Below are 25,294 nucleotides of genomic sequence, written 5' to 3'. Positions count from 1 at the left end.
AAGTGAAGCCAGGCTATAGCTTGAACTGATATTACTGAAAACCAATACAATTCTGTTGCTAACAATCACGGGTTAAATAAATATATAAATCAATTCAGCTGGATAAATACTGTTAGAAATGGGCTCTGTATGAAAAGAAATGAGGTTTGCTTTGTTTCGGGGACGAGTCCTCTATTTATTTCCCCACTGGGGAATCTACATTCAAAACTAACTGCTGGATATTACCTTTAACAATATTTCTTGTGTCAGCCATGTGCTGCACGTGGATACCTAATCTCTGAATTTGTGTTTATGCTGTGAGTCACTCTGGATAAGAGTGTCTGCTAAATGCCACAGAAGGTAAATACATAACTGGTAGATGGGTACAGCATTAACCCTTAGTGATGAAATAATCTGGTACTATAGGAAAACAGATCTTACAGTACTGAATAAGATATAATAAATTTCAGACCACCCATTGATGAAGGCTCAAAGGAGCTGAAATGCTTTGGTGGTCCATCACTGTGATTTTAACTCAATCGACCATTGCAGAAAAGGCATTTCAGTATAAAACAGTGCCTTGGAATATCTTTTTGGATACACGGCCACTTGAAGGAGAGGTACATATGGTGGGTACATATTCAGAAAAAAAAAAAAACCAATAACATGTTTGCTAATGGGTGATGGAGAGGAGAGATTTATGTGTTTTCCACAGACTCTTAAAAGGAGTAATGCATTACCATTAGGAAATTATTCTCAGGATTATTACTGTATTATCATTCTCCACATGTAATCTTACTTTGGTGATGCTGTACAGAGGCCATTCCAATAAAGCGTGCTTATAATAAATGTGCAATCAAAGACGAGAGAGAGTGAAAGTGAAAGAGGGGGAGGGGTGGATAGAGGAGTACCTCGGGGGCCACGAAGTTGGCGGTGTAGCAGGGGGTCATCAGGAGGCCGTTCTCCGCCCGAAGCTGCTTGGCGAAGCCAAAGTCGCAGATTCTGATGGACTCCGGGTTCCCCGACTCGTCAACATACAGGATGTTACTGGGCTTCAGGTCCCTGTGGACCACCTGACCGAGAGAACAGCACTCTTATAAACTACAGCACATAACAGCAACACCTTATTATTATCATTATATCATTACTGCAAAATGGCAGAATACAGTAATAGTACACTTTCAATGCGGAGCGAGAGTCAAAATGATTTTTTAAGATATTGGTACAGAACTCCAACCCAGACGATGATGTCACCTAAATCGCCTCCCCTGGATTCAGAACATTTAGTGGAGAATTAAGTTCAAAGGGAACGAAAACAAGACCCCCAACTTTCAATTTGCCTTATTACTATTAGAATCATTGAGACTAAAGAGAGAAATACAGAGGAAAGAATAGAATGGACCATTACATAGTATTCTCCAATTCAAAATACACTACTGCCAATGTGTGGTTCAAAGAGAATAAACTCTCAGCCCCTGCATGTAAGATCGCAGTGACGGAGCACTCTCACCCCCTGCACATGCAGGTACTCCACGGTCTTTGCGATGGTGTGAAGGACCGCGCTGGCCTCCCTCTCGGAGAAGAACTTCTGCCGCAGGATCTTGTCCAGCAGCTCCCCGCCCTTCATCAGCTCCGTGACCAGGTACACGGAGCGCCCGTCGTCGTACACCTGGGCAACAGAGGGCGGCGAGGAGGAGCGGTCACAAAACACGGGTGTGGCAAAAAAAAAAAAAAAAAACACGACGGGCGCGGCTGCGGCCGGGACTCACGTCCTTCAGCGTGATGATGTTGGGGTGCTGCCCGTAACGCAGCAGGATCTCCACCTCCTCAGCCGGGTCCCTCTTGGCCTTGTTGATGATCTGAAAGCAAAGGGCGTGAAAGTAGATCAGCGTAACTCGCGCTGGACAATCCTTCACAGGAGCGTGATTAGAATCTGGTCTGCTTTCACAGTGCGCATTTAGAGTCCAGTTGTGATTGTGCGTGTATTCAGCGGAAATAAAGCAGGGCTTCAAACAGGTCTGAGGCTCACCTTTGCAGCAAACTCCATATTGGTGCTCTTCTGCACGCAGCGCTTGCAGATGGAGTAGGAGCCGACGCCGATGTCCTCCTTAACGTCGTACACGTCACTGAACTGCACGGGAGCCCTGTGCAGCTGCTACGGGCAGAGAGAGAGAGAGAGAGAGAGGAGGTAACACGGGCGTACACACATATCCCTCATCTGTATAACCTGTGTGAGTGTGTGTGCTATACACGCGTGTGTGTGTGCGCATGTGTCCTTTCGCATATGCATGTTTGTGAATGCATATGCTGGAGTTGTGGGTGTGTACTGAATACATGTGTATATGTGTTCTTTAGTGTGCGGGCATTTGTGAGCGCACATGTTAATGGGTGTGCGCATACATGTTTGTGTTTAAGTGCACACCTGTACAATGCTGTTGACGTTGGCGCTCTGCAGCGGCTGCTCACACTCCTCCTCTGAGGTGATGGCCACAAAGCTGAAGCCCCTGAACAGCTGGTGGGCGTTGGCACTGGGAGGGACGCCCGGCGAGTCTGGGAGCAGAAACACCATCAGCCAGAGACAGGCGATGACCCCTCCCCACCCCATCTTACTCCCTCTCCACAGGGTTAGTCAAGAGCTTCTGAAGGAATGGCTGAATGGTGTGATCTGATTTCTGTGCTGCTTTTGCAAGGGTTTGATAATTACAACATCGTCAGGGGAAGACGTTCTCACCTTTCGGCGTTTTCGCCGTGAATTCAGGGTCGAAGTAGAATGTGTCATCAGGTCTGCCAGATGCAGGTTTAAAGGGCGGGCTGAGTTCCCTTCTATATAATTTCTATAGGAAAGCACAGAAATGGTCACCTAGAGCACTATTCAGAACTCTCTGCACTGTTAGACAGTACTGAGCAAACACTCGTCTCCGTGCCATCTCTCCTGCTAGTTCACACACTACAGACACTCATGTATGACCACAAGCATACACGCACATGCACAAGCACACATCCGCATGCACATGCATGCACGCATACACACACACACACACACAGGCGCACACACGCACGTGCACACACACACACACACACACACACGCAGACTTACGTTCCAGTCTATCGTAGAGTAGAACGGATGTCTTTTGATCTCCTCCACTCCATCAGGGCCAGCCCCTGTAAACACCAGGACCTCTTCATTCTCTCTACAAATGGCCTCTAACAGTGCATGCAGCACCACCTGCAGTCACTCTCACTATACATCAAAACACAAGCATCCATTCTATCCACTACATTCCTTATTCTACATAACTCTGCCAGCAATATCTCAAGGCCACTAAAGACTGAGGCCACAGACGCTGAGCTTGTTAACTTAATCAGGCAGACCCAGACTGGCAGTGGAGGTAACAGGCTTACCTATCCCTGCTGGTTGTGCTAACCTGCTTACCTAGTCTGTTGCCAGGGTTGCGCTTGAACAGGTTCCGTAGGAGACTCTGTGCTTCTCCACTCAGGAACTGAGGCATCCCAAGCTTGGCCCTACGAGGAGGACAAGGACAAGTGGTGAGACACTGACCTCACGGATTCCAAGAAAGGCAGTGTAATTGAACTAATTCTTTTTTTTTCCCACGCCAGTTTATAATCCCCAAACTTAACTCACAAGTCATTGTTTTTACCACTGCCGTTTTAAAGGTCACCCAATATTTTCCCTGTCCTTGACTAATCACAAGACATTGCTCTTGAACATTGTGGACTTAAGACTTCACGTGTGAACTGCCTGTAGTAATTTTAAGTATTAGAGTGTTTAAGTTATTAAACTGAACAATGGCCAGAGTTGGATCACATTCTCAGGGTTTTTTTTTTAAATCAGAGGTTAATCATTTTATGCCCAGACTGTTAAAACTCAGAAGCAGTATATTGACACTCTGTGTAAAGCTCAATGATTTGTTTAAATGTGGCCAGTGTTAAAGTCAGTAGGCTATACTGATTGCATGTGCAGGTAAACTCTAAATACTCACTTCAGGATCATGGTCATGGTCTCCTTTCGGTCTTTCCCTTGGAAAGGCAGTGTTCCTGTCAGCATCTCAAACTGTGAAAGAAACCACTTAAGTTGCTTGGACCATTAAAACACTTATGGACTGCAAGTTCCTTTTAATATGGCTTACTTCATAAAGCATAAAAAAAGGCATTTTACCAAAGAACATTTATAGGAAATTTGATTGAATGACATTCAGGTTACTCCAGGAGCCCTGCCCCTCTCACCATGAGCACGCCATAGGACCACCAATCAGCACTGTGGGTGTGGCCTCTGCGGTTCACAACCTCCGGTGCCATGTACTCCACTGTGCCACAGAAGGAATAGGCCTTGTTTTCATGATCGATGGCTTCCTTGCTCAGCCCGAAGTCTTAACACACAAAAAAAAGCAAAGATTCAGGGCTATACTTAAAAACTCTAAATAAAGGTGAGGTGAGGCAAGTAAGGTGAATAAGATGATGACAAAGTTAAACAAACCACTTAAACACTGAGTGAAATGGTTTTAAAAACAAATCTGGGAAACTTTTGCCCCGAAGCGAAGTGACCAACAATCAGAAACGATCCTGCTCAGACAAAGAGCATTTAAAGTTTTTTTTCTAAAAACGTTCACTCTCTCCAGCAAGCTGTCCATCACACAGCCCCTCATCCCCAGACTGAATGATTGGAGAGGAGAGGCCGCGTTGTAATGAAAAATTCTGTTTAGGTTTACACAGGGACTAATGAAGCATAAGCAGAACCCAGTGCATTCATGGCTGTTGAATGGCATTGCCTCTTTTGAACAAATTATCGATTCCATGCGATAAAGAATACAAATTTTCTACACGTGTGTAGCACTAAGCAGGTATACCTGTACCAATAAAGTAAATGCTTTAAAAATACTTCAGAGAGTATTTCAGGGCACCTGCTTGATGATAATGTATTTCAGGTGTCATCATGCTGATCTATGATTGAAGTTCTTAAACTGCTTCGAGTTGTCGCGCTACACTGCACAATAATATGAAATGTCACACCTGTCAGCTTGATATGGCCCTGTTCATCCAGAAGAATGCTGAAATGAGAAAAATTCACTTCATTACAAAGACATTTAGTCACCAGATTCAAAAAACCTCAGAGTACCCTATGAATACACAGTGCAGAAGAGAGGAGACAAAGTAAACCACACTGCAGTGAAAACCTTGAGGAAAACGTTATTGAACTGAATCAGATAGAGTACATGGTTAAGATTAGAAAATATTTTTCCAAGGGTGAACTTCATTTGTGTTGCTGCGTACATTAAAAAAGCATCTTAGTGCAAGATTTGCAAGATTCAAGTTCTCACACACACACACACACAAGCACATTAAGAACCAACTGAAGGCCAACTGAAAATCCTTTTTTCTTTCCATTTATTTTTTTCCCCCCCAATTGTGATCGCCTCCAGGCCTGTCTACCTGACCTGCAGTGTGCCTGACATGTCTCTTTCCCTGCTCTTCTCTAATTGTGCTCTGTTTCTTTAAGACAGGTATGGCCTGATGAGTTCACAGGCTGCAGCTGGGTACAGGCCTTTATAATGGCCAAGGCTGTGGCTCCTGCTCTCTCCTCCAGGCAGGGCGCCCATTTTGTTTCTTTTTGTTTTTTACTAAACAACATCCCTACATATCCACATATCACACATGCAACACTCCACCCTCGTACTGATGGCCACACCTCACCCCGTTGTTATGGTTTTTTGATCATTTAAATAAAAATCTTGGTTATTTACTGTGTGGTCTCCCCTCTTTTGTTGTGACTCTTAATAAGTGGTCATAACACAATACAGTAAAACATATTTCTGGTACAATTCCTTCCTTTTATTTAAATGAACTGCAGTTGGAGAGCTAGATTCTTTTTCTGATTAATTTTGAACATACTGACAAAAACACAGTTCCAATAACTTACACTAAACTGTTTAGCTGTCCCCTTTAGCAGTTGCTCTGATAATTTATTAGGTATGTCAGACATGCAATTCATTATTTGTCTGTTCTCAGCCATAAGAAGCTTCAAAGCACTCGGCCAGCACAGCCTGGAGATAAGACACACCGTGCAGGAACTGGGGAACTGGGGGGTTGGGGGTAGCCGTTTGAGGAGTGAATGTGCGTGTGTGTGTGTGTGTGTGAGACATACCCCTCCCCTCCCCTCCCCTCTCTTTCACTAGATAAAATATGCAGCTTTCTTTAGTGGGAAGTCAGTTTTAAGCAACCTGGAAAGAAGTTAGTTTGCAGCAGTTCGTTGGAAGTGTTGCATCTAGGTCTGGCGTTCTACATTTTATTGCTGGTTTCTGGAATATTCTGCTGTCTTTTGGTTTATGAATTCTGGTATTGGCATATCCTTGGATTACTTTGGCATAAACATGCCGTGGTTTGGCATCTTCTTTCATTAATTTCTTGTAACTGTCCATCGCTGCAGCCTTTGTTAATTGTTTTAAGGTAGTTGAACCTCTTCTAGACGAGAATATTTGTAGTAACTTATTAAATTTCTTAATTTTCATCTGGTTGAGAGTTGTACATTTTGATAAAAGCTGATACAACAGTTGGCTCTGCCTATCAATGAATTTGCTAATTATTTGATAATTGATATCTTTGATAAAAAAATTACCAAAGTAAATCAAATAAAATATATTTTACATGTTGGATAAGTGAGGTGTTTTAACTGTAGATGCACTTGTGTTTGGTATTCAGAGTGCTTTACGCCAAACGAGGGATTTAACGGTTAAAACTGCTGGGTTCGGAAGATTTTACATATTTCGCATAATCCTCACCTTGCTGACAGGTACGACCCAAGATTCAGTGCTCTAGGGAATTTCAGCAGAAATCACCTGCTGACCTCTTCTACAGACAAATGCAGCGTGTCCAACAACGCCATCTTAAATGCGTATAAATGTGAATGTGTAGAGTGTATGTCCACTGAACACTGAATCACATAGATTCACGCATGTCATCAAGATTACTTTTATGCCATTTTAAGGGGATTTCATGCAGTGGTAGTGTACATGAAGTGAACTTATGTTTTTTTATGTGCAAATAATACGAAAAGAACTCCAATATAATGGTTTTCCTTGGATTTTTCCATGATTGTATATTCTATTTTTGGAATATAATGCGATATAATGCAGCAGCAATAGTAGTAGCAACTACAGTAAGTACAATAACTTCTCCAGTATAATGTCTCTATGGGTGATTGGGGTAATAGAAATACAGCAGAAATAGCTACTTCTCTGGTTTGAGGTCTCTGTAAATGATGCCCAAGCTGTGCAGGTGGTCCAGGGCTAGCGCCAGCTCTGCCAGGTAGAACTTCACGTCCTCCTCGGTGAACATCACCTAGGAAACGGGCAGAAATTAGCTCAAACCCAAAGGGTGTGCTGAACTGGTCATGCATATATATTCACACACAAACACATTTTGATCTTTTCACAGATAAACACGCCTTCTCTCCTTCATATGAAAGACTCCCTCTGCAATAGTCATACACATCCTCCCTTTCTTCCACACATGCATGCACACTTCAGCTTACATTCTCTGACCTGGATTCAATGGACCCTGGTCCTTAACTGCGACTCTTGAGTAAATTCAAGTGTTCATTCTTTTCTTCAAAAACAGCTCGCCAATTTCAGTGATCACCGAAGGTAAATCGCCAAACGCCATTTGTAAAGAACGCACGTTAACAGTCCAGTCAAAGTCAAGGACACAGGTTGATTGAATCCAAGCATCTCTCTCTCTTTGGATATGAACAAACACAAACGCACCTCTTTGGACAGGCGGGTGAAGAGGTCTCCTCCCCGCAGGAAGTCCAAGATCAGGTAGAGTTTCCCTTCAGTCTGGAAAGCTATAAAAGGGTGCATGGGGACAGCAGGAGCTCACAACGGATCATAAAAACAGCACCTGAACCATCCCTTTCAATACAAACCAGCCTTCCCACACACCCTTTAAAAATCTGTCTATCACCCAGCCGTGTTTAAGCATAAAGTGGAATTACTTAAAGGGAGTGTGAATATGTTGACCTTACAAGCTTTTGTCATTGTTATTGCTCGTGATAGTGTCTGTTAGCTTGGTTCGCTAAAAGGTCCAATTCAAAACTAAAGCCAGAGAACTACAAATGCGCATCACTTTCTCCAGCATAGGTGTCAATGACAGTATTTAACCAAGTCAGATTCACTGGAAGTCATGTATTGCGTTGTATCAAATCCAATGGGGACCAAATCCATGCTTTAGCCAGGTTGAGCTAAGGTTCAATAAAGCTTGGCCCAGTTTTGTCAGTGGAAAAGAAAAATTGCCAGTTGTTTAATTATAAGAACTCATGTCCACAAACAGGCTCACCCATTTCAGATAAACAGTGAATATGGAAATGTGTGGGAACAGCTGCGTAACCCAGTGTAATATAAGCCTGGTTTTACAATGGAATACTATTTTCATCTATTCTTCCGTTCCAAGGTCTCACCATAATGCAGCTTGACGATGAAAGGGTGATTGACCTCCACCAGGATATCACGCTCCATCTTGGTCCGAACCCGGTCTCGAACTGAAAGAAGAGGATGTGCGTACACACGCACACAAACATGTGTTTGACCGGGGGGGGGCTTCCTGCCTTCTCCTATCCTCCTTATGCTCGGTTTTTACCCATCCCTCACCTTCCCTACCCCTCCCCTTCCCCTCGCCCCTCCCCCCCCCCCACCCCAACCTGGCATGGGGCTCACAGATGGCAGTAGATAACGTAGTAAATAAAAGATCAGAGAGGAGGACAAGTGGAATGTGGACGTGACCAGTTCTACAGGGATGCACTCCCCCAGCCTCAGATAAAATAAATCGCAGGCTGGCTCTGATCCCAGACACACGTGCACACACACGCACACATATGCACACATGCAGACTTGCACGCACACATATGCACACATGCATACATGCACGCTCACATACGCACACATGCATACATGCACGCTCACATACGCACACATGCACGCTCACATACCATACACATGTGCACACACGCACAACCACACACACGCACGCTCAAATGCATGTGTACACACGCACGCTCACATACGCATGTGCACACACGCACAACCATACACACGCACAATCCCACACACACACACAAACCATTACCTTTCAGTGTTGCCTTCTTCAGCACCTTCATAGCATAGAGCTGCCCAGCATCTGGTCCAGTCTTCTTCCTCACAAGGAACACCTGCAGGGGAGACAGAAAGGTGGATTAACAGTCCCCTAGGGTCACCAACACTCAGCTCAACTCCACCATCTACTGGCCCACTGAAGGACCAGACAAACACCTGTGTAACCCATTAAAGACTCATAGCTACATTTATTATCATGGTTAAAAACTAATGTCTTTAATAAGAACACTGCTCGGGTAAAGAAAACCTGAAAAACATAATTAAATTATTCACAGCTTGTCTTACAAGTGTCATCTAGAGCAGCTGTATACGTGAGATTAGGTGTTACTAAAATAAGCTTCTACACAATCTAAGGCGTTAACAAATACAGGGGATTCCATTACATTACTAACAGCTTAAGGAACAGGGATTAAAAAGTAGATCTTCCTGTCCCCGTGTTGTGAAGTACTCTATGGGACATTGATGGCGGTAGAGGCCGTCTTGTGCATCTTGCGGTCCTAGTTAACAGGAGCCTTGGACCATCATGAAATTGAAATAAAAATGCTTCAGTGCAATAAAAGAGTGGAACAAATGAATCCACTTCTCTTCATTAGTTCCATTCTTCTGGTGAAGCCCCAGTGCTACAATATTTTCAGGTGGATGCTCCAAGGATAGATACCATTTTAAAATAAATTACTTTCAGAACGGTGTACTCAACTTTTAAAATGGGATAATCAACCAGCTACGCAGCACTTCATCCACTTCATTCAGCTTAAAGCTCGCCTCAGGTTTCAGAGCTTTCGGAAATAACTGAACAGAAGGGCAAACTTTGTTCCTCTTTCAAAACAGCTATTCGTGTGAATATTGATCGTGTGAATACACATACAAAGTAACCATGACAACATTTAGAGGAAAAAAGGAAGTGCAATCAAAAAGGAGCCAATGTAACCACTGGCTAGTAGTAAAGTAATAATATTTGGCAGCAACCAATACTGTATTTTATATTGCAGTGACTCCAACTATTTGACATCTGGCAATTATTCAGCACAAGAGAGGTAGACAAGGAGCAGATGCAAGACAGAGTTCAAGAATGCAATATTGACCTGATATTTATTTGATTTAAGCACAGAGACAGAGCAGTACGCTCTTTGTAGTTAGATTCAGTCAAATGTTTAAGGCTGAATCGGAAACCAGACCCTCACTGCTCGCGCTCACGTGACCCAGGGAGTCATGTGGTTCAGACATCACAGCAGGCACTAGCAGAGGAGGGGTTCAAGAGCAAAGGGTTACAGGGAGTCAAGCTTCGATACTTAAAAACTCCAGCCCCGCCCATTTTTCTGTGGTTTGGTTTGTATCCACACACAGGGATTAACATTTTACAAATATTTATCATTGGCAGAGAAAGCTTCAATCTATGCACATCCCTTGTTCAATTATGTAATCTGCCTGTTCACACACCCAATGTGCTGCCATATAAAACATTTCTATTGCTAAATATGTAACATAGCAGCAAGTTCATCACTAGCTGCGTGATTAAAGTGTTAAGGAAAGAGAAGTAAATTAGCTAGTTAGCTATTGTAACTGGAAAGTTCCATGGCTAACAAAGAGATATATAGCTACAATACAATCAAATACAATATCTACAGCAGCTAGGCAGTGAGGTAATACTGCTCAGTAGGACTATATTCCCAATTCCTGATTAGGTAACTCATGAGGGGATCAGTCACCTATAATTTTTCACTTCCCAGTATTCCTATTGGCTGTTTTTCCGTGACAGTGTCGCTGTAAAAAGCACTGTACAAATAAAAGAAAATTGACTAATAATTGATCATTTTAAGACGGCCTACATGTCCAATTTGCCTCATCAGTGGCAGTACACATACAGTACTCCCCAATCTCCATGCATTTGCATGCTCTCCTGTTCACACTGCCCTGTCACAGTAATCTCATGCATCATTGCAATGTAAATCCATGACAGAAGAGTGTGTTAAACAAATGACCAAGCTTAGATTTAACAGCCAAACATAAAAGCAGTGAATTTCCCTTTTTCACTGTAACTGACAAACTTCATTTTTCTTATTCTGTTTCTCTACACATTTGTAGGCAAGTCCTGCATCTAATAAATGTATAAACTTACCAATTTTATTACTAGATTTATTATACTAAGACGCGTTATAAATAAGACACATTACAAATGGCATGAAATGATTTATCCAGGGTACAAACAGCATAATATTTTCAACATTTTTTCAGTTACATAAAGGAAAATTCAGAATGGTTCATTTAAAATGCATAGGAAGTGTAGCATAACTGTCAAATGTGCTTGTGGGCTTGATTCCAAGTTCCATGCCCTCCCGAGAGCAAGGAATTGCCTTAGTAAAATATCCAGATGTATAAATGAATTGTATGTAAAAATTAAAAAAATTAAAAATCAATCCCCCCCCCCCAAAGTGATCAGTGTAAGCCACTCTGGATAACAGTGTCTGCTGCATGCTGAAATGTAATGTAAATATAATACGCAGTCAGATAGGCCTAAATGCAGATTGAACACAAGCAATCTATCCAAGACAGCCTTTTAATGTGTAATATAATACTCCTTGAAGGAGCTGTCCATTATGCAGTTGTCCATGACAGGTAGGCATGGATAATGGCACTTAACTGAGCAGAAACAGTCTACACTCCAGCCCTAGAACACAAGCCCTACACACCAGCCCTATAACATTACGTTGCAGTATTTCATTGTTCTCCCAAGGTGGCCTGCACTGCATGTCTGATAAACATCACGTGCTTAACTAAGATAAGAAAGCAGTGGTATTCCCAGGCATTTTCCCATGAGCAAAGTTAGGTTAAGGCCTCATTGCTCGTGGAACACCTATCTGGGAAGGCAGGGCAATGTCCAATTCAACTGTGAATGGGTCCTTGCGCAAGAATGTTCTGGCAAGTAATGCTACATTGTTCACGACATCAGCTTGTCGTTATTGAGCTTTTTTCTGTCAAGAAACTGACGGAACAGAATAGAGAATCTTCACGAACGTCGAACGGCCGTCACTGACAGCTAAAATATCACAGACCTGAAATCTCATGCTGGAGATACGACATTCACACATCGAGCTCCAAAAATATACTCAGCTCCAAAAATATCACACGATCCATTGTGCTGGCTTTCAGGGGTCTAGACTGACAAATTAGTAAAAATCTATAGGGAAGTTACCAGGTAACTATTAACCACCATTACACTACGTATCTACCTCATACAGTCGATACTTACACACACACTCAGAGACAAAAAATGACGTGTACATGGTACAAAGACCCTCGATTAAACAGAAACAGGCCTCTGTACCCCAACCCCAGGCCTAGACACCTCACCCCAGTATCCAATGTTAGACTCACCTTTCCAAATGAGCCCTGTCCCAGGACCTTGCGGATATCAAACTGCTCCTGCTCAGCCTTCTCAGACCCTTCCTTTACATGGTGCGTGATGCTGATCTCTTTCACTGAGCCTTCATCCTGAGGAAGACGAGAAAGAGACGGTCAGGGTCCCACACAGGGAGACTCAAGAGTCGTGGGTCCAGTAAAAACACGCAGTCTGGATCCTTCCTAGAGACAAACACGATCGGAACACAGCAGCCCTCCGATCAGAGATAAAGCCTAGAAGACATCGTCGAATCACAGCGCACACACAGGCGTGAGGACATACGGACATTACACGCTAAGCCTGGACGAGCAGTCCAGTAGGCTCAACAACAGCAGGACTGAAAAGCAGGGCAGGAGCGCGTGAGCAAGCCAGCGACCGTAGGAGGACGGAAAGAGAGAGAGAGAAACAGAGAGCCAAGCGCCGCCGGTCCCCGCCGCCCCCAGCCCCGCGGCACCCACGCACGTGGCAGGAAGCGTCCGCGCTCTCCCACTTGGGCCTGGGCCTGGCCCAGGCGGAGGGGGACCCGTCCCCCATGTCGCCCGGCTCGGGGGCCTCCGGTCAGGCTGTGCGCGCGGGGCTGCGGGGCCCGGCGCAGCCTCCCATGCCGCGGTGTCGGCGGATCCGCTGCCGAAAGCGACTGCGCTCCGCTGCCCGCGGTCAGGGGGAGGGAGCCCCGTGACTGACAGCTTCCACACGGTTGCCATGCCGCTCCCCTCGTGTTCTTCCCATTCGCATCGCGGAGTGGGAGTGGAAGAGGGTGAGTAAAGACACAGCTCTCTCTCTCTCTTACTCACACTCTCTCTCGCTTTCTCTCTCTCTCTCTGAGTGTGTGTGTATTTCTCTCTTTTTCCCTTTCCCTCTCTGTCTAGCTCCTTCCAAAACACTGCTTTAGTAAAATCCCTTCCCTTAGGATGTTAAAGTCGAACAGGCAGTGAAAGACATGAAAAGACGAAAATACTCACACTCTCACTCTCTATCTTTCTCTCTCACTCGCACACAAACACACACACCAATAAAACGTCAATTGGTATTTTGATTCTGCTGTAACTCCTATCAAAGGCATCCATGCAAGGCTGGTAAATCTGATGAAATCTGCATTTTCTCCTGTGCCTCTGACTCACAGGACAGAAGAGAAAGGAGGGGCAACAGGGAGGAGGGGGAAGAGAGGAGCCCGAGAGAAGGGCCATTTCTCACTCAGGCTTCATCATCGTTCCTCCTAAGGTTTACGCCTCAGTGTCTGACATCTGCCATGGAGGGCTCAGCCCATGTCATTCCCATAGGAATCTTAAATATGGCGTTCCACATTTGCTCTCTCAAACTGCCCGGGCCAGTGCTCCAGAGACTTGGACAGACTGGTGTAGCTGGCACAGGTAAACTGCAGAAGTGCAAGAACACGGCTGTCTGCGCCCTCCCAAATTCACCACACGGGATGTGCGAGCGTGACTGGCTATTCCAAATTAGGGTGAAAAGGGCATTAAAAATAGTGTTCTGCCAGCATTGCACCCACATAGCCAGTTTTAATTTACACATGCACACGCATAAAACTCATTTCAAATACAACCTGTGCATGCCCCAGTACCTTCACCAGCTCACACGGCCACAAAACTACAGCAGTAAAACTGCCGGAATAAAAGGACTGAAACAGTTTAACGAGGGCAAGAAATCAATTCTGCAAAAGTAGCCGTTGCTGTGACTGTTGCTATGGTGGCCCCATGAAGACAAAAGTCACGGCCAAAGCCTTCGTTTCTAAGAATCTCTGCGTCTGTCACAAATAATAGGATAGGGATGTCTAGACTGGGGGATTGATAGTTAATCCATACGACTTTACAGACAGGTGCAGACACCTGGAAAGACAGGTCAGGGTACCGTTCACAAAACTGCAGCCATCTCAATGTTACAGTCAAGAGCATAAGCCTTGCAGGAAACACACATCTGGGTTCATCAAGTTTTACATACACTGCACCCAAAGGGCAAGAAATTCATTTAGACAAGCCCACAGTACTACACACATAAATATAATGGATGAGGGGGGCTTACACAATGCTAAGCAACATGTGTCAATCTATCTCTGACCAGACTAAACTTTTCAGCTACCTTAAGCTCTACTCTAAACCTTGGTTTAAACAAACCAGAATGATAAGAATCTCCCTCTCCTGTACTGTAATTGCAGATTCATCAAAATAATTAAGGGGTTTGCAGATCCACCTTGCAATTTGCTAAGTTCTTCCCCAAACATGACGAGACCATCTAAACTCAGAGGAGCAGAAAGGCACGTGGGTCCATACAAGTTATACGACCAATCAACAGTCAGTCCTCTGCAAACTCCTTTCCTTCCATATACTTGACCTCTCTCTCCCTCTGCACCCCCATTCTTTTTTAGTCTCATTCTCTCCCTCTCACCAACCATTTCCCATAAAGAATTTGGTGTGGACATCGGAGTAACCGATCTTCCAAATTCGCTGTAGGCCCGATTGGGAGCAGTGGTATCACTGGACTGAAGATCATTTAAGGACTAATTACTCTATTCTGTGCTTCTGTGCTTGACAACATGTTTTTTATTGGCATTGTTATGAAACAACCATGAATAGCAATATTAACTGACTCAACTTCTGAAAATTAGCACCTTTTCCTAATATTACCCATCTACTAGATCGGATTGACTGGCATAAACATTGTGTACGATTCAGCATATTACCAAAACCAATTTCCAATAATGTCCTCATATCTAGAAGGCCAAAAGATTACTTTTCCTCTGTGCTCTGTGGCTGGGGTAATTTCCTCCAGATCCAGGCCACATTCAGGTCACGTGCACAAGCATCAGCGTGTGTGTGTGTGTGTGAGCGCCTGTGTACGTGCGTGTTAGAGTTGTGTTCACTGCAGAGGAGTGGTGGAAATGCGTACGGTTTGCACTTTTATGGTTTGTTGAAGCAGTGGAGAAAAGCTGACTGGGCCTCTCAGTCTGAGTGATAAATGCACTGGCCTCGGAACAATCTCACTCACTGACAGACAAAATGCTTAATGAGCTTTAGGACCACACTGATCCCATTGTCTTGCCTGCCTCATTACTGCGATTGGGTCTGTGATCCGCGATACACAAGTAAGGCCCTTCTCTTTTACTCTCCCTTTCCTCCTCTCTCTCTCTCTCTCTCTCTTTAAATCTGGAGTTTAGAGCCAAATGAACCATGAAAATAGCTCCACTCTGCCAGGTCTATTATGACACAGAGTAATTACTGATCACAGGCAGATAGGTCTGTCTCCCACTATACGACTGTATCAAAACTAGACCAAACTGATCCGCAGATATTTTTTTTGATGGGACTTGCGGCAGTGTGTGTGTTCGTTCAAAGTGACTGCATGCCTGGGGCTCAGCTCTCTGGGAACCTCGGTCTCGTTCAGAAGAATTTCGATTTGGAGAGAAAAACTGCTTTGATCGAGCTGGGGTAGAGCCATTACAACAGCTGGTTAAAAACTGCTGAATTCAGCGTTCATCCCCAGACACAACATGATTGTCACCAAGGAACAGTCTAATACCACTATTCTGAAGAGGAAGTTTCACATTGCCCCTGATCAATATCGGGTCTAGCACCTACTTAAGTATTAAAGATATTGACCTGGATTCGATCAACAGTAGTTCCAGAAAGTTCTCACTCACAAATAACCACAAGCGTAACTTCTTTCTTCACAAACAAAAAGATTAATAACCTTGCCGTACTGTGTCAAAAGTTAATTTCAAGTGTCAGTTATGGCGGCAGTGTAGTAAAATGGTTAGGCAAGAGGGCTTATACGGTTGTGGCCTTGATTCCCACCTGGGGCACCCTTGAGTAAGGTACTTAACCTGAATGGCTTCAGTAAATATCCAGCTGTAAAATTGACTGTATGTATGTAAGGAGTGTGAGCTGTGTAAGTCGCTCTGGGCATGAGTGTCTGCCAAATGCTTAAAACGTAAACTCTTGATTAATCTAGGCCACAGATTTAGAAGATGACAGACTTTCCATAAACTACCTGGAGATTAACACGTTTCGATGGATAAACCAGAATATCTGGAAGTCATGAAGGAAAGACCCAAATAGGGTCAGTACCATCTCCAACCTAATTTCTGTTTTATGTGACAAATCCCAAGTGTTGGAAATTACCACAACGACTGCCCAGCTGGATAGTTTACGAAGCTGACCCAGCAGGCATACAGCAATGCAGGTCTAACAGGGATTTCTGCTGTTCTGTAGAAATTTAAGACCGCAGTGATGACAGCATGACCTGTCCGTGTTTTCCGAGAATATCTGCACAGAAGGAAGGCACAGCAAAGTCTCCCTTCACTTTGCTATGAGGTGACTGGGCACCGGGCCACACCTGCACACTAAAAAGACAAATGGGGCTTAAATTCAAACCCCTGATCCATGCCAACTTGCCCTACCCCCTCTGCCCTGCTGCCCCCTCTCCAGGTCAGACTGATCCTCAGTTAATCCTCTGAAGGATGGACAGGAAGCACCTAACATCACCATGACAACAAGGCCCGATGACATGGGGACTGGTCAGAATAGCCCTGATCTACCCGCAAACGACAAAAAAGCAAAAACTTACAATTTTATGCAATAACTGTGTTAAGATAACATTCTGGATTAGTCAATAGACACACAGTGCTTTATTCAGCCAGGGACCAACACTAAACTAAAATCTACAGTGATTTCCCTTCACAGACATACCTGCCGGCATTACAGAAACACACGTTCATTTGCATTTTAAAACAAAGCAAATAGATTCTGCCCACAAGCACTGAGCCTGCTGCTCTTCCTCTTTCTTTCCATCTCTCCAGACATGTTGGCATATGAGTTTGGTTTGCTGCTCCCCGTCCATAATCCTTCATTCACACTGCCCTAGACTCTCGGTGAAGCAAGAGGTGTGAATGTCACCTCCCCCTATTCCTGTGACAGCACTATGAACCTACATCACAAAAAATGACAGAATGGAGATTTAAAAATATCCCTTAATTAACTTCAAAACATCACAACGTGTCTCAGATTTTACTTGAGATCTTGGTGGCAGTTGATCCAATATCAACACTCATCAGAACCTGAATTGTTTGGAAATCAGGCTTATGAAGAAGATGGCTATCCAGGTCCTTGGAGACAAAAGGGGAAAAGGCGAATAAAGCAAGGGAGCCAGACTACTGCTCAGAGCTCTCAGCAGAGCACAACACAGACCAAAATAGACCAAAGTGCAGCCAAATCTGAAATGAGTGCAGAAAATACAACAGTAAGCTAGCAGACAAGATAGTTTTCCCAGTCCTTTTGTTCCTACTTAGCAATCTAGATAGGTGGCTCACCTAGGGCTTTACAGAAACTTGATGACAGCTAGCCAGTTAACCACGCTAAAAGAGCAGGGTAACTCTTAAGGTGCAGTTATAAGAAATTGGTTTTAAACAGTATTCAGAAATGCAGTCACCATTATTTTTCCCAATTGAGAGTGGATCATCTTGCTAGATAATTAAAGTAACAGATAGGTATTTTGCTTCTTTAACAGATAATGGGCAGAGATTTTTGGCCGGGGTCAAGCGTGACGTCAGGAGCCAGAGTTTTCAGCGGGGCAGCAAGTTACAAGTTGCCTGTGAATGTGATGCAAGTCTCGCACATGCCCCAGGCACTAATAACAGCCTGACGGGCGTGTCAGCTGTAACACTTGTACAGTCAAGCTCAAAGCCGCCAGTGAAAGGATACGGCAACTTCAGTTCGGCTAACTGAAGAGGCCGCTGGGAGTGGGGAGTGTTGGCCAGAGATTTCATTCGCACATGCACGCGCTCCACTTCCACATTTGCAAACTCACATTCTTCTCCCACACCTGTACCAGGCACTCGCGCTCACACTCGTCTCAGTTCTCATAGGCTGGCAAAGCCACAACCGGAGCTGAAAACTGACCACTCCTCGGTGAAGCAATATCGCTATTTTGGAACAGAGCCTGTCCTGTGGGTTATATCTTCTAAGACTTGTGTGCTGACTAGTGTTCTTTCTACAGAGTTAATTTACCACCTCACCTCATTCTTAAAGTAGTGCAAGACTGGCTGTAACAATGGAAATCAACATAATTAAAAACGCAGAACAACCATTTACAGCAAATTTAATTTAAATGTGTAGCATCAAAGTGCTAACCCATTTGCAGCACTACATCAGTCATCAGTTAATTTCCATTTAATAACAGAGTGCAAGCTAAAAAAACTTCAAGACCGCCTGCTGCAACATCTAACCGCGCCAATTTGCCACCCTGTGCGCCACGTCTGTTCAGGGGTTTTTTGGTACCCCCAGGCCTGAAAAAAAATTCTCAGTCAACTACTGATATTTCAGGAATGAACTTTCAGGTGGAGGAATGAATTTTATGTTGGATGAATGAGAAGAAATGTCATAAAATAAATGTTTGTCTGCATTACTTTAATTAAAATGATATACACACACGCTACATGGCCGAAAGTATGTGGACACCCAAACATTACACCCAGGCTTTACACTATATTTTAGAACACTGCGGACATTCGCTTCCATTCAGCCACAAGAGCATTAGTGAGGTTGGGCACTGATGTTGGGTAATAAGGCATGGCTCTCAGTCAGCATTCCAATTCATCCCAAAGGTGTTTGATGGAGTTGAGGTCAGGGCTCTGAGCAGGCGAGTCAAGTTCTTCCACACCAAACTCGGCAAGCCATTTCTTTGTGGGCCTCACTTATTGCATGGGGGCACTGTCATGCTGAAACAGGAAAGGGCCTTCCCCAAACTGTTGCCACAAAATTGGAAGCACTCAGTTCTCTATAATGTAATTGTATGCAGTAGCATTAAGATTTCGAAGGGGCATAGCACAAACCATTTAAAAAAAGCCCCAGACTATTATTCCTTCTCCACCAAACTTTACAGTTGGCAACTATGCATTCAGGCAGGTAGCGTTCTCCTGGCATTTGCCAAACCTATATTTGTCCGTCAGACTGGCAGATAGTGAAGCATGATTCATCACTCTAGAGAATGCGGTTCCACGGCTCCAGAGTCCAATGGCGGTGTGCTTTACACCACTCCAGCCAACTCCTGGCTGCTCAGCCATGGAAACCCATTCCATGAAGCTCCCGACCAACAGTTCTTGTGCTGACGTTGCTTCCAGAGGCAGTCTGGAACCTGGTAGTGAGGGTTGCAACCGAGGATGGACTATTTTTACGTGCTTCAGCACTCGGCGGTCCCGTTCTGTGAGCTTGGGTGGCCTACTGCTTCACGGCTGAGCTGTTGTTGCTCCTAGACATTTCTACTTCACAATTATAGCACTTACAGTTGAACAGGGCAGCTCTAGCAGGGCAGACATTTTATGAACTGACTTGTTGGAAAGGTGGAACCCGGGCTCTTCAGTACAACCCATTCTATTGCCAATGTTTCTCTATGGAGATTACATGGCTGTATGCGTGATTTTATGAAGGCCTTAGCAATGGGTGTGGCTGAAGTAGTCGCACCCACTAGAAGGGGTGTCCACATAAAACAAATACAAATATAAACACAAAATAGGTCATTATTCGGTGTCAAATGTTTAGCTGTAAATTGTGGCAGAAACAGAGACATCTATCAGCGGAAAAGGGAAAGAGTGCAAACTTGCTCGATGGAGGCAATCTCAAACTTGCCTCCAAGGAGCTAGCCCTCTTTTTATACGTTTATCATTATACGTTTGTCTTCTTAATCGTAAAAAGTCACATGACAGGAGGCAGTGCTTAAATCCAATCATAGTGTCCTAAAACAACAGCAATGCCATCGATTGAATAGCAGCACAGTCCCTTTATAATATTAAGTGGTTGCTACTGACAATTAGTGGTAGTGAGTGAGTGTTCAATGCAACAAGAAGCAGACCTGTAGTTTTTTGTTTTTTTTTCTCCCCCAAATACCATATGTCATTCAACATTTTCTAATTAGGGCAGACACATTTTAGATCAATTAAAGTAGTAAGATCAACACAGCAAAAGGTAGTTTTTGCTGTAGCCAATTTTTTAGTGTCTTTCATCTTACTTGCAATGTGAGTGTGAGACAGTAGATAATGCAGGCCAAAATGTGAGTGGGTGCGTACTCTCAGCATACTTTGCTGGGAGATAAGCTGATTCTGTAGCCTGTTTGGCGACTTGTACTGGCTTAGAAAACAGTGATATATATACACATACATATTATGGTTTTCTGACCATTTGTGGTGAATGTAGGAGTGGACACTAAGCCTGTTCATGTGAGCAAACATTCACACTGATTTCATCAGGACACTCCAATTTACCATAAGAACCGGTCTATGTGGTGTCTGGTAAATATGAGAAAGAAACTCCCATACAGGGAAAATCAGAAACACGTGCATATCATTAGTGCGGATTCAACACAAAGTTTGATGCAAGCTGCCCCTGGCTGGTAGCATAGTCCATTACAGATTTACCTTTATGATAGCAACAGTGCCCAAGCACTATTAACAATCACATCTGGCTACAAGGCTACCGCCTGTGCGTGTATTCGGTGGTTATTTGGCCAGCTGGGTAAGCTCGGTCTCATGCGGTGACTAGCTGGAGGATCGGAGAAAATGTGCGCTTAAATCTTGGGATTTATTGGCTTTTCAAAATCTTATACGACATTGTTCTGGAGTACAATTTCTGGGTCCGTATACCTTCGGATAGCAGCAAATAGTACTGCCTTGGTTAGGCACATACCTAGGCAGAACTGCTGCAAGAGGATGGCTTGCCTCCAGATATATATGAGGGAGAGATATATAGAAAGAACTTACGCTGCACACTGGTGTTTCATCTTCACCCATGGACTCCTCCAAGACCTGCAGAAAAAGACAGCACAGAACACATTGTCAGGTATTGACATTACTCAGGTATTTAAAAGTCATAAGTAAAATGACAAAAATTTAAATCCGATATCCCATTAGCCCATACAGCTACAGTAGGACAACTGTATGTAAAGCCTTTATATGTTTTTTTTAGCGTCCTTTAGATATTGACCTAAAATTAAAGGGTGAGAAACAGCAGACTTAATTTTTATTTATTCAGTTTTTTTTTGCAAATTTGAAAGTATTAATTCTTAGTTGTACAACACATTGCTTTTACTTTGGTACAAAACCATAATCTATCATTTTAGATTAAAACTGTAATTAATAAAAACCGATACTCACTGCCATGATGGGTCCTTCATTACAACCAAAATTGGTAGGCCCAATTCTTTGTAAGAATATCCATTGTAAAAAAGACCCATTGGTTACCTCACCCAGAATCGTATGAGACGAAACAGTAATGCATGTGTCAGCTTTCTATGCCACATAAAAATACAATACTTTACAATAAAGAACCAATGGTAACCAGAGTTTAGGGTTACTTTAAAGGTTTTAATGACTCAACACATTTCTGTGTTTTATGCCACATATTATCTTTCTTTCATGATAGGTGGATCAACAAATAAAACTGGTTAGGTGAAGATTCTAACAAATGACCCACAGTAACTTTCAGCATAGAGAGGACTCGCACAAATCACTGTATTTTTAAAATACACAACTGCACTATGCAGAAACTCACAACCATAAGTAATCACTGCACACTTACTTCAGAGACACAAATATACAAATCACAACATTTAAGACATACATTAGTATACCAAAATGGAGCTGGCATTGGTTTGTCATTTCAAAATGCGTAACACCTTAATAACCAAGACCCAGGCTATATTCACCAGAATCTCCAGACAACTTTAAAAGTGACATTATCCAGAGGAATGGCAGTGAGAAAGGAAAATTCTGCACAGACATGCAAGGTACCACAAAAGTGTTACTGCTGGACTGCTGCAATGCCAACAGTAGTCCGAACATCTCACTGAATTTTCTTCTTTCTTTTTTTTGGCTAAAGTCTAGATAAGCACAAAGAAGTACCCTCTTTACTACTACATACAGCCTTTATTGTATGCATTGTTTACAGTTATATACAAGCAAATAATGTTGAGACCTAATATTCCAAAAATGTTTCAGCTGGCTGGCCTCAGCCTGACCTCAACCTAAATTAAACAACCAGAGTGGTCGTTTCCACAATATCAACCTCTGAGGTTTTTCTACCAGCAGACTGTCTTCATTTTAAAGAGGTTTGATACTTTTCAATTTGGCAACGACTGATCGAACATAGGAACATAAGACATAAGCCACCAAGTACAACATTTTAAAGTTCAAATAATCTGAACTGTGGGGCGCTGTAGTTTTTGTGCACACACACTTTCTCACTGGAGCTAATGACATGTGTGGTGATTTTGGACAATGGTGCACTCCAGTCAGAAAGCAGCATTGCGGGGACTTCGACAGCACATACAACAAAGGGACTGCCACAATAAGCATATTCAGAGTGAAGTCTGAACGGCCTGCTGTCTATTGATTTTTTCCTTGAGCAAGAAAAGGTCAGGACTGACGTGGGTCCGCATTTCAGGAGGACTTGGAAAATGAGTTATAAGCCACATGATTTAATGATGTGTGTCATCTTGGAACTCAACCACGGTGTGCGTGTTCAAGCATGATGAAAAAGTGTTCCAACTGTGTGTGTGTGTGTGTGTGTGTGTGTGTAAACTCAGTTTAACAATATATAAAGACCTTCTGCAAGGATGTTCTGGCATTTTCACAATACGTTTGCTTGAAATTATTTAGGCTATGACCTGGAATACACACACCCAACTTACTGTGCCCTTGTGCTATGTATGTGTTGTTGGTTCATTCATCAATTAATCAAATTTAAAAATGCAAATGTTCTGTGTCTATCTGTTGAAGATGCAACTCAAATAACGATTCACTAGTGATGAGGAGATGGCAGATACAAAGGGAAATTGTGGTGATGACTCCTCCATACTTCAGTTCCCCTTCTAAGTGGTTCATTTTCAAGTGAATGTGTTTGAATGGGTTTGCCTCCATACTGCACAAAGTTTTGTGGAGCAGTATCGCGAACATAGCAAGTTCACATTCGAATGGTGCAAGACCACCGCTCAACAGTAGTCTGTTTGATCATTTCAATTTGCAGCATAGTACAATTGCACGACTACGAGAGGTGTCTTCCAATGAACTGAATCGCAGTTGCATTCAAACCAAACAATCAAACAAGCTAGGCATTTATTCAATTATTCAATTCTTATTTTAATTACAAATTTGCAAATCTCAAAACATTTGAAAACCCCTTAAAGGGACAGTTGCCCCAAAAAAGCAATGAAGTTATGCTTACTTACCCAGAGTACTATCTATCCATCTAGATAGTTTTGCTGATACAACAGACCTCAATGGGTCCATGCTTTTGTGGCGCTCAATGCAGTGAAAATTTACAATCAAAAACAGACAGAAACATCTCTTTCTAAATATAAGACCACGGTTACTCACAAACATCCACAGAGCTTAATTTGCGCAGGTTTTCATCGAGAACTACTACCAAAGTACGCCATCAGTGTAAATCCACACTAAGTCTCAATCTAAGCACGCCAATATTCTGGGGTGCAGTGTCAACATTGTTAAAACAAGTGTTACAGTGATTACATCTTTTTGTAGGCCAATCCAGAAGTTTCTTCCGCTATAGGTTACCTTGGCAAATTTCAAATGCTTTTTACCCCATAGGGTTTTCGATTTATGCTGAAATTAAGCTCTGTGGTTAACTTAAGCTTAAGATTGGTTCATGTACATTGAAACTACAAAAGTTGTCTCGTGCAGGTGGGCTAGTATGAAATTTGAGTGGTGGTGATGTGACATTGGTGGAATGCGACCGTTTGTTGTAGTTTCAATATACAGAAGAAATTTGCTAGCAGCCTGCATTTTCAAAGCACATAGCCTAACGGCTTTGAAATTCACGACTGAGATACTAATGGGTGTAATTTATGTTGTAGAACAAAATGTGAAACTTGCTTAGGCTTATGTTACCTACAGACCTTATATTTGGCATAAATGTAAAACCCTTTTGGGAAAAAAGCACTGGAAATCTGCCGATGGAAGCAATGGTTCAAAAATGTTAACTCACTTCGGGGTTTTAGGACTACAAACTGTAACGCTCTATACTGGTGTGCTTTGGTTGAGACTTTGCTGATATACACAGTTGGCAAACTTCAGTAGAAGTAGTAGTTTTTAATGAAACTGCAAAAATTAAGCAGTTCATGAGTGATCATGGCATTATATTTGCAAAGATAACTTTGCTGTTAAGTTTTTTTTCACGTAAATTTTCGCCGCATTGAGTGCCACAAAAGCATGGCCCTGTTAAGGTCCATTGTATCTAGAAAATTCATCAAAAAAACTAAACTATCTGGGTAGACAGATGGTACTCTAGGTAAGTGAAAATATACCTTAATTTCCTCTTTGGGTGAACCGACCCTTTAAGGCCCTTTCACATTTGTGCATGCTCAGACACCGACAGAATCTTGTTCTTCATCTTGTAAAATAAAAGTCTTCATGTTTCTATCACATGGCATTAATATTCATTCACTTAAAGCACACCCTTATCACAAGCATCATACATAACAGTGCTTTTAATAGGGCTGGGTGTACAATAAACAAGTTCAGAAATTCGAGCCAACTGCCTTCTGTTGTGCAAGTAATAAAGTGTAAAATTAATTCTGAGAAATCTGGGTTCATCCTGGTTAAAAGATACGTGCTTGCAGCCCTGGGGATATTCGAGTCTCTGTTGAACTACAGCTCTCAACATGAAAATATCCCTCAGAATTACAAAACTGTAAAAGTTACTAAAATTCATCTCACTGCATTATTCATGTGAAAAAGGGG

The 25,294-nt window shown here is 43.1% G+C and overlaps 1 protein-coding gene across 3 annotated transcripts in view; it reads right to left on the bottom strand.

Annotated features, from left to right (window-relative positions):
• LOC118235568 (ribosomal protein S6 kinase alpha-3) overlaps positions 1–25,294 on the bottom strand; it is a 32,277-nt gene that overhangs the window by 4,644 nt on the left and 2,339 nt on the right. The window contains exons 2-18 of one of the 3 annotated variants that reach the window (XM_035433024.1): positions 21,299–21,343; positions 12,513–12,629; positions 9,115–9,196; positions 8,450–8,530; positions 7,758–7,837; positions 7,226–7,332; positions 5,008–5,045; positions 4,225–4,367; positions 3,981–4,051; positions 3,413–3,501; positions 3,077–3,141; positions 2,711–2,813; positions 2,402–2,529; positions 2,009–2,134; positions 1,749–1,838; positions 1,490–1,648; positions 891–1,052 (exon numbers count right to left, since the gene is read on the bottom strand). In XM_035433024.1, the coding sequence (XP_035288915.1) occupies positions 891–1,052; positions 1,490–1,648; positions 1,749–1,838; positions 2,009–2,134; positions 2,402–2,529; positions 2,711–2,813; positions 3,077–3,141; positions 3,413–3,501; positions 3,981–4,051; positions 4,225–4,367; positions 5,008–5,045; positions 7,226–7,332; positions 7,758–7,837; positions 8,450–8,530; positions 9,115–9,196; positions 12,513–12,629; positions 21,299–21,343 (1,686 nt within the window). Of the gene's footprint in view, positions 1–890; positions 1,053–1,489; positions 1,649–1,748; positions 1,839–2,008; positions 2,135–2,401; positions 2,530–2,710; positions 2,814–3,076; positions 3,142–3,412; positions 3,502–3,980; positions 4,052–4,224; positions 4,368–5,007; positions 5,046–7,225; positions 7,333–7,757; positions 7,838–8,449; positions 8,531–9,114; positions 9,197–12,512; positions 12,630–12,999; positions 13,199–21,298; positions 21,344–25,294 lie in introns of those variants that run through there. The other 2 variants (XM_035433026.1, XM_035433027.1) reach the window with 2 other exon arrangements.

The sequence above is a fragment of the Anguilla anguilla genome, chromosome 9, assembly GCF_013347855.1.
Source record: "Anguilla anguilla isolate fAngAng1 chromosome 9, fAngAng1.pri, whole genome shotgun sequence".
NCBI classification, from domain to species: Eukaryota; Metazoa; Chordata; class Actinopteri; order Anguilliformes; family Anguillidae; genus Anguilla; species Anguilla anguilla.
This window is presented reverse-complemented; position numbering and strand designations above follow the sequence as displayed.